Source organism: Homalodisca vitripennis, chromosome X, assembly GCF_021130785.1.
Source record: "Homalodisca vitripennis isolate AUS2020 chromosome X, UT_GWSS_2.1, whole genome shotgun sequence".
NCBI classification, from domain to species: Eukaryota; Metazoa; Arthropoda; class Insecta; order Hemiptera; family Cicadellidae; genus Homalodisca; species Homalodisca vitripennis.
Genome location: NC_060215.1, coordinates 23,136,827 through 23,152,911, shown reverse-complemented (window position 1 = coordinate 23,152,911; position 16,085 = coordinate 23,136,827). Strand labels below are relative to the sequence as shown.

General features: G+C 36.4%; 1 protein-coding gene across 2 annotated transcripts in view; it reads right to left on the bottom strand.

Moving 5' to 3' along the window:
- LOC124368776 (protein SSUH2 homolog) overlaps positions 1-15,885 on the bottom strand; it is a 65,325-nt gene extending 49,440 nt beyond the window's left edge. Inside the window, exon 1 of one of the 2 annotated variants that reach the window (XM_046826135.1) lies at positions 15,594-15,885. In XM_046826135.1, coding sequence (XP_046682091.1) covers positions 15,594-15,801 — 208 coding nt within the window. In that variant the 5' untranslated portion in view covers positions 15,802-15,885. The remainder of the gene's footprint in view (positions 1-15,593) is intronic. The other variant, XM_046826134.1, reaches the window with a different exon arrangement.
- Positions 15,886-16,085: the final 200 nt, after the last annotated feature.

Below are 16,085 nucleotides of genomic sequence, written 5' to 3'. Positions count from 1 at the left end.
ATTTACCAACGAGTATTCTGGGTCTATAGTTCCGACCTCCTACGATTTACAAGCGAGTATTCTGGGTCTCTAGTTCCGACCACCTACGATTTACCAATGAGTATTCTGGGTCTCTAGTCCTGACCTCCTACGATTTACCATCCTACAGGTAGTCTTGACCAGTCGGAGAGACCTGGGCTTCTGAACATCAATATAGGGTATTTCCCTGGGCGAATGAGCTATGGACCTACGGACCAAAGGCCAATGAAATTTTAAGAATCTAAAACGAAAAAATTATTTTTAGAACATCAATTTAAAAAGCCGATTGTTGACAGATTATACATTACGTAACGATGTATTTTCTACACCCAGTATTTTAACAAACGGAACGCTGGTACAGAATCGCTGTAAATATCAGCAGCAGACATGTTGTTTGATAAGGCTTCGCTCTCACCCGCCTTCGCCAAGTCGTGCCAAGCTTATCGACCGGAAAGATGACTAAGCTTTCCGCCTATTCATTTTACTTTCACAATTCTGAATGAGATCCAGATAGCGCCACAATTAATGTACAGGAAACATTAAAGAGACTAATCTTATTCGTAAGATTCGTGAGTATTCTGGAGGGCACTATTTTTGGAAGAGTTTTTCTTACCAGGGACCTAAAAAACTACAATTTTAAAAAGAAAAGACGTTATTTGACTCACTGTGAAACGTACTTATCATTATGACAATCGGTTTTTGTTTCATGTCTCTAAAAAGGAAGCGAGGAGACTACTCTCTACCTATCTACTATTTATTGTTATGCTGTAATAAGTAGGTTTAGATTAGTTTATCATAAATATGTTACTAGTAGAACTAACGGTAAAGATAACCTTTACGAGCGATTTGATGTGATCTGAGCTTTAATTAGGATACTATCTCCAGGAATTGTTTCATTTTTCGCCAGAAGTGCCGGATGGCCCTGTCCAAGCCCGCATGGATGTTCAGGGGCATTTCCAATCGGTACTTTTAATTCTTCCGATCACGTTCCAGATCGTCCAAATTCTCAGATGTCACGTTTGGACGATCCCTCGAGAGAGTGAATTTAAACTCAGATCATGTGCGCTCGTTAACCTATAATTCAAATGACTTTATTTGTATCATATATACAAAAGGGAGAATTTAGGGCCATAAGGCCCTAACCTCTTGTAACTTCCTACATTTATAATACGAACGTATGTATTTACCTACTTATATAACCTAATAACAAGTACTAGATAGGGACAGAGTGGCCTCCTCGCTGCCATCGCTTCCTTTTGGGTGATAGAAAACAAGTACCGATCGTCATATGACGTAATTTTCACAGTAAGTAAAATAAAGTATGTTCTTTCTAATAATGTAGTTTTTTAGGTCCACGCTAAGAAACATTCTTAAAAAATAGTGGTTTCCGGACAATACCTTTTTTTCTTTTTTTTTATAAAAAAACTTGTTTTTTTTATATAACGAACTGGTACCGTTCCGCAAAGGCTATCTACGAGTTCTCAATTAAATTTCACTCCAAATTAAAATTCAATAAAATCAATACTTGAAGAGTTGTTTTTATAGAGGAAGCTTCAACAATTTTTAAGCTACGAATTAGCGCGCCTAAATATTGACGCTTTCATTTGTTTGAAGTTTGCCTTTGACGATGGAAGGATTGTGAAGGAAACGGGATTCTCCGGACATTTACTATAGTCCGGTCATACTTGTAAAATAACGTTTCGAGATCTGCAATCTGATCTCTTCCTCGGGTGAATACGTAACTACTATCTACGTTACAATAAACAAATCATTCCATATGTGTGGACACACATATATGTCGGTGATGTTTTGATAAAAATCGCTAGAGCTGGTTTTTTTTTAACTTTTTGGGGTCTGTGATAAAATATGGTTTTAGAGAGTGAAAACCCTGAACAATATAAAATTCCAAAAATGTAAAAATGTATCCCAGTTTTATGGTGATAACAAGGAATCATTGATACTGGGTTTTAACTATCTCTAGTACTAAACAGCCTAACACTTGACGCCAATAGTGCATTAGCATTATTCAAGTGGAATGAACTATTGTTGGAAAACACCCAACTGACTGAAGTTCCGTACTCTCCATCTCTTTATAATGACATCACATGGCCAACTGTTGCACTCTTATTATTGTTTACATTGCATGTTTACAAACCTCAAGCTAGTTGGTAGTATGAATGATGAAGTATTACGTAGTGATGTAGTATTATACGATCATTACGATTCACTTAACTTTTTCGATATCGCTTCTTCAGTAACGTGCTGAAGCAAAAAAGACACTAAACCAACCAAAACTGTAATAATTGGGTTTCGAAATTCCTTAATACGATGATAAATGTAACTCTGCCTCTCCTTACGTATTGATAGATCTTAAATCGGCAATTTCTCTCTGAGTCTTGAATCAGTACACCTCACAGGATCTTACAAACAGTAATTCGTCAAATATTCTTACAAGTAATACATACCTAAATATTACAAGCAGTAATTCGTAGCCAGGGCTTTTGAAAACTGCCCACTGAACATTACCATGTGAACCATTACCATTACTGAACTGAACATTACCATGTATTACAAACAATAATACCAAATCAGGTTTTACAGGTGGGTGTGGGTTTACACACCACCAGGATTTACAAGCAATAATACATCAGCATTATCTTACAATCGTTAATGCATTACCCGGCTTCCCAGAAACTAAAATAAAATGCTTTTCCTTACATGCCTAAAACTAGATGGAACGATAACTTCTGCTAATTAAATCTGTTAAATATGAACTTTTTAAATAATAATATTTCCTTGCAAATGCTGTAAAAGTTAGCTTAAGGGTGTCAGGTGACTAAAAATTAAAAAAAATAATTTTCCAGATTATGTTTTTTTAATATTCCCGAATTATTACTGCGTATTTTACTGAAAACTTCATTCATTTATGACCATTACTTTTTTAGTTATAAAGTTTTGAAGTTGCGCTTGCTCAACAAGTTTCGCATGTTCACTCAACTCCCAGCAGTATCACTTGTTATAGTACAGTTGTATTCTTAGTTGCTATAGTTACTTAATTTATCATTTGGTTGCCTTTGCCTGTAATATTCCCAGCTGTTTTCATTTGACATTTGTTCACTGAAGTGTGTATGTTGCATTTCATATTGTGATTTGCTTACCAACAAGTATAGAATTATTTTTACAGTTCTTTTAGTTCAAAAATGCCTAGAGCAGTCGGTAAAGTATTGAAGAAGCGTAAAAGGGTGTTTATTGGTACACCAAAATGTCGTGTAGTTAGACTAGAAGAAGTGGAGGACATTTTAAAAACTCTGTTTGTGAAGTTAGTCGTAGGCCCAGCATACCTAATTGTGAACCTAGTATTTCTAGCCCTACGCGTTTTTGCGTTTTCCGGAAGTTAACATTTTTAAGCTTTAATGTACCTTTTCTCAGGAACCACATGAGATATCTGAATGATTTTTTTATTTTGTTTAGCTCATTGTCCTCTTAAATTTGTATGGAGAATATTTTTCGCCCCACGCGTTTTTAAACCAGTTAAAATTAGCTAATTGAATCACATAGCGAAGTTGTGATTCAAACACACGTTACGGTATAAAACATGGGAAATATAATACGAACTTGTTATGCTGACTGTGTTTTTTAAATTTAGAAACTGTAATAAAAACTTGTTGCGAGTATCGTGTGTTATGAGTTGTCAATGCAAAAATAGTATGAAAACTATTGTATAAGTAAATCAGAATTGTTTTGATAAACAGTTGTCTTATGGTCATTAATTTTGTCTCAATGATGAAGAAAACGTTTTACTCTTTAAGAACAGTATTTGAAAGATTGTTTTTTGTACAATAATTAATGGCTGAAGAATATTTGAAAGCGGAGCCATAGACTATAATACCAAATGAAAGTTAGGATTGAACAAAACAAAATAAGCCATTTTAATTTCTTTATCTGTGAGAAGTTCTCGTAATTATCTCAAATCAAAAATGTATTTGCGGATTTTATTTTTCATTAAAGTCATGTGTTTTGAACAATTCATTTCTGAATCGAAAAGTACACCAAGATGTTTGTAACTCGTTACTTTTTCAATTTCATCACATGCGTAATCGTCATTAAGAGCATTACCACTGGCATGTATTTTAAGATTTTCTTAATTATAATTACTAGCTTTCCTCAATGCGATAGGCATGATTTTGGTTTTTGAAATATTTCATGATAAGATGTTATGGTCAAACCATTGCTTTAATGTAAAGAGATCAAACAGAGGTTTCTCTCGAACCTACGCCCAGTCCGCCTCTCAAAAAAAACGTCATAAGCAAACAAAAATAATTTCCCATTATTATATAATCTAGACAAATCATTAATATAAATTAAGAACAATACAGGCCCTAGCGTGCTGCCCTGAATAACCCCATATTGTATCTCCATGGAATCACTATTTACTCTCCCAATAATCACACGTTAAAGTTTGTCTTTGAAACCGTTTTCAAACCATTTTAGAGCAATATTACGGATACCGATAGAATTTTGTTTATTTAGTAACATATTCCGGTCAACGGAATCGAAAGTTTTTTTAGATGAAGAAAGATTAGCATTGCTCGTTTATTGTTTACTAACGCATCGTTGATGGTCCTGTCAATAGGAAAAAAGCGTCTGAAATGTTTCTATGTTTTTTTAAGGCCAAATCGATTTTAATTAAGTATATTATTCTGGGTCACATATAATACCAGTGATCTTTTACTATTTTCTCTGAGACTTTTGATAGAGATATTTGGACGGAAGTTATTGCAATTTGTGTATTAGTCACCTTTGAAAATGGGAATGATTTTTGTTATTTTGAACTGAGTAGGAAAAACGCAGGTTGATATACTTAAATTGATAACGTGTAAATAAGGGTCTAGACAAAATATGAATATATTTTTTTAATATACTTGCAAGTATTGAATCGTGTACAGGAGCGCAATTTCCTCTCAAACTGGATACGTAACATATAACCTCTTCTTTCGTAACAGTACGTAAATTGAAGGTAGGATTCAGCCTATAAGATCGATTATCGAAAAGATTTATTACATTTGAGCCAATAGAGTTCGCCAAGTTCTGACCCACATAAGTAAAGAAATCATTAAATTCGTTGGCTACGTCAAGGTTAATTTTGTCATTAAATAATTTGGTATTTGACAAATATTTATCTAGCTGAAAAGAAACTTTGTTAACATTTCTACCACTCAATTAATTTACAACACAGTTCATTTACCTCAATACAGTTTTAAATTCCCATTAGCTTGGTACAATTTATCACGAAAATATTTTTTTGCAGTTGTTTTAAATTTTTGCTTAAAAATTTCCTTTGTTTTACATAGCAGGTTTTAAGATCCACTTTAAATTGTTGCTTTTAACCAATTTACTTAATTTATCTTTTTCCCTTATAGCTTGAACTAAATATGAAGTAATCCATGCTTTTAGAACATTTTGTAATATTATTTGACTGTTTCTTAGCTCGCTCCATTCAAATTGTAATAATATTCTGAAGTTGTAGTTCATACAAATTTACATCAGTGCTGTTAAAAATTGATTGCCAATTAGCATTTAAAAGATTATCATATAATAACTAATGGTCGATATAGGTGCGAGGTGCAGGGTCGATCTGAGAGGAGGCGTTCTGTGTAGTAGTGTGCGTACGCCCGGTAATGGTGAGGGCAGTGGAGCAGTGGTCAATCACAGAGGTCTGTAGAACCACTGACCGGACATATACATAACATATACAGGACAATATAGCACATATACAGGATAATATACATTTAAATTGTAATTAAAGCACTCATTTAAATAATCGAACATTTGCGACTAGTTTTGGGCTTTATTAAATTGCCAAAGTCCTCGATTCAACCGTTTGTTTAGGAAGTTAATGTTAGAAGGACGTGTATCTCTCCTATATACAGTGACGTCTTGTGTTTTTTAACCTGTTGACTAATTTTGATTAATTGCGCATCATGGTCAGATATGGCAGTGGCTACAACGGACACGAACGTCCCGGGTATGTCGGTCACAACGTTATCTATAGCGGTCTGGGAACCACAAAACACTCTCGTTGGTGAATTCACCAACCTATCTGTAAGGATTGAAATAAGCACAGTTCTAAATATTGCGTATTCCTACCCTTCTAACTTAGTATTTCCATTATAGTTCCTTCATTTTCTGCGATCTAAAATGGAACAAATGCAATTCAGGATGTATTTTGATAATTACGAAACAACAAAGGTATGTAATTGAAATAAAGTGTTATAAGAAGGCTTTTATTTAAGATTTTTTGGCCTAGAGAGAGTATACCACCTTCTGGAACGGCTAAATATGTCCTGCCATTTGCAACTAGCAAGCGTTCTGGGATAAATTTAGACTTTTATTACCCTCGTTAGTATCTACCCTGTAAATTGATTGTCTCGGATATAAATCATGATATTGTGTATGCAGTGGCCTGCGATGTATAAATCTTGAATGGCAATGGTTTTCGTTTGAAATAAATTACTGACCAACAGTTCTCTGGACAGCTGATTTACTGATGATCAGCATATTCTACACAGAGGCTATTGTTCGACGCAACTAGTTTATCTTAAATGCGTTTTATTTTGAGAGTAAAAATCGGAAACCACCATAATGCGGAGGTAGAAAATCACAGATAACACAAACATTACTGTTTCAGACCCAAAGTTGAAGTTTCTTCCCAGTTAAAAAAGAAACAAAAAATATATTCAGATGGGCCCATATTAACGTCTTTACAACATTACTTACGTGTATGTGTGTTTTTTTTATTATCTAAGGGTTTTACTTGGAAATTATAACATACAACGTATATACCGTAATACAAGAGGGTTTACACTAATAAATAAATCCTTAGCCTTTCATGGCTGATAATACCGATTAATATTACACTCTGATGTTTACATTGTTTATTTTAATATTGACATCGTGCCTGGCACAAACATCGCTGAATAGCTTTTTGTTCTTACATACGCTTTAATCCTGCAGCTCTAATCTTGAACACTCCCTTACTTACATCGCAAACGTTCCAGACAACAAATAAAAATACATTCCTTCGACTGGACGACCACAAACTTTGGCTCCACGAAATGAGTGAGGATGGTTACCACAACACTTGGGGACCACAAAGTGGTGCTACCACGAACCCGACTAAAACAACCCCAAACTTTAGGAAGAGATATTAGTTGATAAGAATAGAAACTGCTTCACCCTAAGGGATAACCACGTGTACAACTCCATTACTGGTTGTAGTTATCGAAAACAAAAAGTTACGAACTGAACTACTTTTACTATTTGCTGTACAATATGGCAATAATAATATTCATAAGAAGTTCTTGGCTTAGTAACAAGGAAGGGCAAAATCAATACTTTTAGAGAGAACTCCCGGGATTGTCTTCGTCCCGAGACAGGCCATTTGTGTAACGAATATATAACCAAAACTTATACTGGAAATGGGTAAGATACCCACACCACTTATAAAACTCGGAGGTTTTTACATTTGATTGTTTTAGCGTAACGTTTTATATTTATTATAAATGGGTATACATAACTCAAAATTACGGAAAAACATTTAGTAATGCGTGGTTATTTCACCACAATTGATATTGGTTGCGCGATAAAGAAACCTATCACTCGAAGAGCTGAGAAAGTTGCATTTCCGTCTGTCTGTCTGTCTGTCTGTCAGTCCGCACGATATCTCGAAAACGAACTGACCTAAAGACTTGCAATATGGATGAAGCTTAATTTATATATGAAAAACACTGAATTGGATGATGGTGCATATCACCCCATGCGATTTGACTGAGCGTGAGTTTTACATTAGTCTTATGGTTAGCCACGATAGCAACGACGCAGAATAAATGAATGTTAAACAAACTGGCTACAACCATATGAGATTTTAACATGTGACATCGTTATACATAAAGTAAAATGAAAAATATTACAGTGGAAAGACAACATTACAAGGTGGTGACTAGATTTGATTTCGGCGCACTCTTGCACTGTAGTATCTTTGAAATGCTGTAGGATTCCATTGTAAATCTGGAGATCAAAATATGAAAAAGCATTTCTCCCCACCTCGAGTCTACCCTTGGGTACCACTAGCATGTTGTCCTGTCGTGCGCAATGTTTTCCTAATCTCCAAACGAGCCTGCAGGATGTTTTTTTTTTTTTCAAATAAGGAGGTGTACCAGACAGCAAAACCTTGTGGACTAAGCAAGCCACTTGGAACTTAAAGATATGCTTATATATTCTAAGTACCTATTTTAGTTTTTTTTTTCTAAATTGACTGACATGGTCAACATTTCTAAGACCATATACAAACCTAATAGCAGAGTTTTGCAGCCTTTGAAGACAGACGGTGTTTTCAAGGGATAATCTTCCTCCGAAGACTAGAAGAGCATACAATATGGCAGGGAAAATAACACTGTTGACAATTCGTAACTTGGGTTGCTCTTGGAGTAACCTCATAAAGCCTAAACAAAACTCTCAGTCTGCCCATTTTGCTGCGGGTCACAGTCCGAACATGATTTGTGAAGGTTAACAGTGTGTCCAGCGTTGCGCCAAGAATCTTTACAGTCTCGGATTCTGTTAAAGGTCCCCCACAAAAAGATACATACAGCGAATCATACTGTATGATGTTTCACCTAAGGAGGTTGAAAATTAACAATTGAGCATTTATTAGGGTTTAATTTCAGGCCATGATCATCCGCCCAAAGTTTGACTTCCGCATTCATTTATCGAACAGCCAAGGCTACATTGGAAGGATGGTATGATAATACAAGCTGAGTATAGTCTCCGAGTATAGAGAACAATAAGTTAGTTCAGATTCGAGATCTGCTGTTTAGAGCAGAAAAATGATGGGGCCCAGACAGATGCCCTGAGGCACCCTTGAGACTATACGTGACATCCGAACAATGATCATTCACCTTAGTGACCCGAGTTCTCCCAGACAAGTATGAGCGCAACCACATCAATGCAAGAATAGTAAACCCGTAAAACCGTATCTTTGTCGGAAACATTTCAAAATTGACGGATTCGAATGCCTGGGAAGTCAAGAGTGGCCAGTCTACCACAGAGGCCCTTATCCCTAGATGAAAAAAGGTTATTAGTTAGATTCAGTACAGCTGATGTAGTGCTGAAGCTCTTTCTGAATCCTAACTGGCAGTCAGGCATGACATTGTACAGTCCAAGAAGGAAAACAAGTGATTATACACAGCTTTCTCCAATATTTTGGATATCGCAGGCAATATGGAAATAGGTCTTAAATCAGACAAACAAGAAGGATTGTTAATCTTTTTCTGGGGTATAACGAGGTTTTTTTTCCAATCAGTAGGAAAATGGCCACTGAATAGGAGAAGATGGATTATATGAGTGATGGTGCGGATGCAGAATGGGCTAAGAGCTTTTATCATTTGTATGGAAATTCCGTCCAACCCAAAGGCGGTTGTTGAAATCCTATTTATTATATCCTTCACCTCAATTTAGTTCATTTTACAACACTGAAGACTAGTTGTTACTTGATCGCTTGTTGTGTTCTTATAAAAGGCAAGCCATTCTTCACTTACTTTTTTCCATTTCCCATAGCAGCAAACTAGCGATTTATTTCATCGGGTGTCACATTTAGCATTCCTTACTCACTCGAATCATTGTCTGTCATCCCTCAGCACGTTATGTTACCCAGAAGGATTTAGAATCCTTACAGTTCAGATTTGCAGCAAAATAATCCTTCTTTGCTTTTCGAATTGCGTAGTTGAGATCGTTGTGTGCCTTGCAATATGCGTTTTTTACAAGTATACCTTTACTAGAAGCAAATAACTTTTTCAGCTTATTCTTGATTTGTGTCAGGTCTTTTATTTCACTGTTCCGTCAATGTGCCTTCTTTTTGGTTACGCACTTGTTCACTATCGGCGTACACATCTCAGAGCAAAACTGTCAGAAGCTATCATTTTTACTGCCTCATCCTCCCCAGTCTCAAGTTTGATTCTGTCCCAATCTACCGCACAGAGCTGTAATCTAAACTTGTCTAGGTCTAACTTTGAGACATCTCTACAAGTTACAAATGTTTCCTTAACCCTCCTTTTGATTTGTCACAGTTGTGTTCTGTGATGCGCCTGCCTCGACAGTGGAAGATACCAGATTTATCGATCACGCCAACATTTATGCTACTCAACAATTTGCTCAATTAGCGTCCTCGTTTTGTCCGTTACACGAGTTTCTTTTATGAGGGTTCTTTAATGAGTTGAACAGGGTTTAAGGATTCTAAAAGGTTTGGGAGGTATGTGAAATTCGGGTTTGGTGCATTCCGTAAGGTCAATATTTGTGTCCCCAATCAAAACCACATCATCAACCTCAGTAAGCATATCTATGAAAAGCGCATTGAAAAAATTAGTGAAACAAGAACAAGCAGCAGTGTTGGGAGGTTTATAAGCTACACAAATACATAGGCGCAAACCAAGTGATTTCCCAACACAACAAATATATTCCAAATGATTACGAATACCATAAATGTAGGCGCTTCATGTTGAATTCTCTTTTGAAATAAAGAAAAACACCCCCACCAATCGAGGGAACTCCATCCTCATCTGTTCTATCATTACGTAAGAGTGAATACCCTTTCAAAGTAGAATATTCTGAAGTCATATCCGGAGTTACGTAACCATGTTTCTGACATTCCAAAAAAGTCGAAATCAAAGTCTTCAGTTACAGCACCGAGCTCGTTAAAGCCACTTTTATGCGAGCGAAAATTTACATGGCCTATTCTGGTAAAGGGAGTATTTTCTTAACATCGTTTCCCGACTGTTTGGCAACTGTAGAAATAAGGCTAAAGGGACTGCTAAGTACCACAGACTGCTCAAGTGGCACAGCAACGATGTCCATTGCCTATTAAGTTGAAAGATAAACTTGCCTTGAAGGTGATTTCCTGCCCAACATAAGTGACGATTATCACGGGCCAGGTGATATATTAATACATCGATTGGCCACAACAAACTCAACTCCAAAGTTACATGAGCAACTAGTTGGTACCAACATGTATATATAGTTTTTGGTTGGACAGACTTGTATTTAAAAAAATATTTTCACCAAAAGCACTCTTAGACAGGCAACCACCGGCGGTTGAGTTCGAGCCTCTTTTGAATCCTCTCCCAGATGTACAACTACCCTCAAAATCAGGTTGTTTTGTTATTAAAACAGAAGTGCAACTAGACCTTATCTTAGAATCCATTTTTTTATTTACACATCGTGAGCCTCGTGTCAATTTGGGCTCATGTGACCCGAATACCTTATTCAAGTTAGCTAGGCTCTTTTGTTTTACCAGTTTTCTGGGACATTTTTATAGCAATATAGCTAGAGTCAACAGTTCTCCGGTCCCCGAAAACTATCCAGTACATCATATAGATTTCCAAGTGCAAAATTAGCCTTTTTAGGGGCAGTTTGACTAGGTTTAAATTTGCCTTTGGACTTACAGCTCACCTTGACCCACTTATAATTTTTCTTCACGCTATTTTATTTCGTAACTAAATTAGTACTATCATGGTTCACATTTGTGTCTCTGCTCTGGTTTACAATACTTGTTTTACTTGGAATTTTTACATGATTGTCAGATTTACTTTTACACACATTGTGTGTATTTGACAGGAGTACACCTACTACTCGAGAGACGCTAAGCCAATCTGAAGAAGGCGCAAACTGAGTTTACTACATGATTGTCAGATTTACTTTTACACACATTGTGTGTATTTGACAGGAGTACACCTACTAACTCGAGAGACGCTAAGCCAATCTGAAGAAGGCGCAAACTGAGTTTACTACATGATTGTCAGATTTACTTTTACACACATTGTGTGTATTTGACAGGAGTACACCTACTACTCGAGAGACGCTAAGCCAATCTGAAGAAGGCGCAAACTGAGTTTACTACAAAAGCTCTCATCGATTAGTTTGGCATTAACAAGTACGTGTAATCCACATTCAAAACCCCTACTCTGTTGTGTACACTCAGCTACAAAGAAATTACTCTCTCAAAATTTTAAGTTTTCCGTAAAAAGCTTTTTGGCAGCATTTAAGTTGCTACTTGCAAGAGAATCAAAGTGGTAGCCAGATTTAGCTTTCAGATCGAGAAACAGCAAGCTCCAATGCGAGCTGTTGTCTGACTTGAGTTCCGCTCGATTGTTATTCATACACATAAAGGCATAATCAAATGTAAGTTCGTCCAGTTGTTGTTGTAGTGAGGAAGAACTAATGTGCCTCAGCAATTGTGTCACTACTGTGACGGTCCACGAGTTTTACCATTGCTATTAACATTAAAGGTTTCAAAATATGAGTATAGAATTCTGACATCAACCCAGCGACCCTCTTGCCAAACGAAGTCATTTGTAAATTTGAGCTGAGATACTAAAATATCTACCTTCTTAACCAAATCTATTTTTTCTTGCTTAAAAACATTTATTTTTAGACTAAGAGTGTCAAGTAAAGTGTTTTTTTTATTCTTGCAACAAGTTATGTTGCTCTTCCATTTTACTTATTTTATAATTACATGCACTTAACTGTTTTTAGTTATATATTGTCACTAAGAATAGGTATTGTTTCTTTCTTCTGTGTCAATGTCCTGAGCGTGTAAAGAGTCATTCAAAATGGATCTTTTTCCAGAACCCAGGACCTCACCTCTGCCAGCTTCGTCCGAAGATTCAAGTTGGGCAACAGCCCCATGGGCTTCATTAAGATTCTTAATGAGCTGTGAGACACAAATTTTACAGTTCTTGCAAGTTTAAATCAGGATAGTTTGCTTGAAACGTTTTCCATTTTAAGCAAAGTTCAGATACAAAATCTACAGTTGTATCGTCTAGATTAAATGTTACATTTAACACATTTGTACAACATTTACATCGTTTCGACATCAGAGACACAATTGTGTACCTGATGAGACTACAATGTCATAGGTGTCTGTAATATCGAAACGATGTTAATGTTTTGTTTTGAGCTTTTTCGTCGTCGAATTTCTTTGGATCTCTTCAGACGACATGGCTTCTGATTCCAGGAGTCAAGTCTGAGACAGCGTCAGATACCAGACGCTGCAATAAAAGGAAAGTGAACTGGAGCTAAACTCAACATTAAATTGAATTAACCCTTCCCACCATAGCTACGTTATGTGTAGAAAACGTTGTTGCTTGACCATGCTTAGAGATCTAAGCATCAGCTCAGAGATCACGTTCACGAAAAACGGGTCAAAAATGTTTGCGAGTTTCGCAAGCTGTTTAATTTGTCGTTGACATTAATAATTTCAGATTGCACAGCTCCTAATTTTCTGATCAACGTCTGTAGATTAACAGCTTCTAATAAACCTTCCAGATTCCGTAGGTTTCTTAAACGTTTTCTCTGAATGTCATAGTCATCTTCGTTAGTCAGATTGAATCCCTCGCCTTTCGGACTTCATTATGCTTTGTACGCTTGGACCGTCGTCCAAACTTGTCCACACTCATCGTGCAAGTGATGTAGAGTTTTAAACTTTATTCTAAATATCCCAATCGATGTTGCAAGTTTAATGGCTTTAGATTACATCAGGTAGGGGACCCTGAGCAAAACGATGTCCTACCACCTAACACTCATGTTCTGTGTTTTTCTTAAGTTGTCAATGTCCAACTGTCTTTGATCCACCTGCCCAACAGACAATGCCATATTGCAGTCTAGAGTGTATCAGTCCAAAATACAAACTACGCAGTAAAACTACGTCACAAAAGTTTATTAAAAAATAAAACTTACGTAAGTTATATTGTAACTGATTATGCAAAAGATTTACATGTACTTTCCATGTTAGATTTTCATCAACATTTATACATAGGTATTTAAAAGAATTTACTTTTTCAATGATTGCACAGTTACAGTTCAACATATTATTACAGCTATCATTATGGTACCTTATTAGGAAACGGAAATCAAAATGTTGTGGACAAAATCTATATATTTTGTTTTGTTTGTACCCAACATCATTTGATTTACTTCCCACCATTGTTTAATAATATTAAGGTCGTGAGATATATGAGAGTAAAGGTTGTCTTTAATTTTATCGGAGTAAACAAAAGCAATATCATATGAAAAGGCAAATATGTTACCTTTAAAATTGTTATTCAGTATATAATTTATGAAAATAATGAATAGATTTTCAGCCAAAACAGAGCCCTGGGGCACTCCGGCCTTAACAACCTGGGGTGAACTTAAATGATTACTTATTTCGCACTTGTTGGGTGCGACCCGTGAGAAAACTTGAAAACCAATTTAATGCTACACCTCTTATACCAATTGCCTTCATTGTTGATAATAGAATATTATGATTTACAAAATCAAAAGCTTTTTTGAAGTCAACAAAAAGTGCAGATGTCTGACAACTGTTATTAAAGCTGTTGTATAATAATGCCAAACCAAATAGCGCATCTTCGGTTGACTTGCCTTGCATAAAACCAAATTGCCTATGGTTTTGAAAGTTTATTGTTTTTAGATATGTTATTGCCCCTCGCTGGGTACGCCCATGTACAAACGGTTACATCCAGTTCAAACACATTTAGCTAGTTAACTAATAGTATTACACTTAAACGACTCAATAGTTAATATTTTAATTTTTCACTAAATAATTGCAATGATAATTAAATCTGGATTTAGCCCTTGATTTACAAAAATAAAATGGCTAGGTCTCCAGTACTCCGGGCGTGCTATCGACGATAAGCCCGTAAGCGTCAACTTGCAAAATATATATCAGGGAGCACAATAATAACTCATATAAGCACTTGTATGTTTCGTAGCATAGCTGCGTTATGGAAAGGAATAAACGATGCGATGCTAAGAAAAGACGCCTTGTCGATACGAACTGCTGAAATGAACCTTGTTTAACAAGGTTGGTAAACAAGAATTTGCCAATTTTAGATGTTTTGAATCCCGACCTAAGCAAAATATGGTTTTAATGAAATATTATGACCTTACCTACATAAGAAACACTAAGTTATTTTGCAAATACGAATAGTGTGATTATTCCACAACGCATTTAGCGAAGTTGTAGTTCGCTATATAATTTCAAACTTAATATTAAGAACACTAAAGTGAAATATAAGGATTGCTGTAATATTTTTAAACAGTAATTTCTCTCCCGTTCGCCCCTTTAAACCCCTTTTTGGGGTCTCTCACATAGACGCTGTTTTGAAGCAATGATGTTTATATAGCATTTCAAATCGGTCCTTATAACAATGAAAACATTTGGGATAAACTATTATGCTGCAACTTAACCTTTTGTGTGACTATGTAAAGCACATATCAGACACATATTAAAAGTTGGGTTATGTAGAAACGCTATCTTTAAAGTTTATGTAAATAACAGGACGAAGACGTCCGCGTATTAATATCGTTTACACTTCGTGACTCTACTAGTCCTTTCACACGTGGTGCGTGCACTGTATCGGTGGAAATACTGTTTGGTAGATAATTGTCAGCGCAAGTCGAGAATCGGGTCGAAAATTGTAATCGATAGAACTGAGAGAACTAATCGGTTACACTCGAATACTCACTCTTGACAGAGCTGTTACGGCGCGAGGACGCTGAGTACGACATGATGGAGGCGCGACGTGGAGGCGGCATGGTCGTCTCGGACACTGGCGAGTGAGCGGGAGTGTCGGCTTGGCAGAGGCCCCGGCGTCGGCGTCGCGTAGCGTCGTGGCGCGTCACTTCTGCTCGAGGCATACCGTCCGTCAACACGCCTCCAGTAACCGTATACATGCCACAAACAACGCTTTCAATCACAAAACTTCAGCCATAATTTAGGAATTTGCACTAAACGTGTCATACACGCGCCTCGAGTTACGTGCCGAGCCGCCGAGCTACTGAGCTGCTGAGCTGCCGAGCTACTTAGGTACCACTTACATGAGCTTCGGCCAGCACAAACTTGTTGTTCCTCAAGGTTGCGTTATAGGTCCGATTTTATTAAGTCCATTATATACTTTTATTAAGTATAATTCAAGACAATTACGTGTTTTTAAATATATTTTCCTTAACGAAATTAA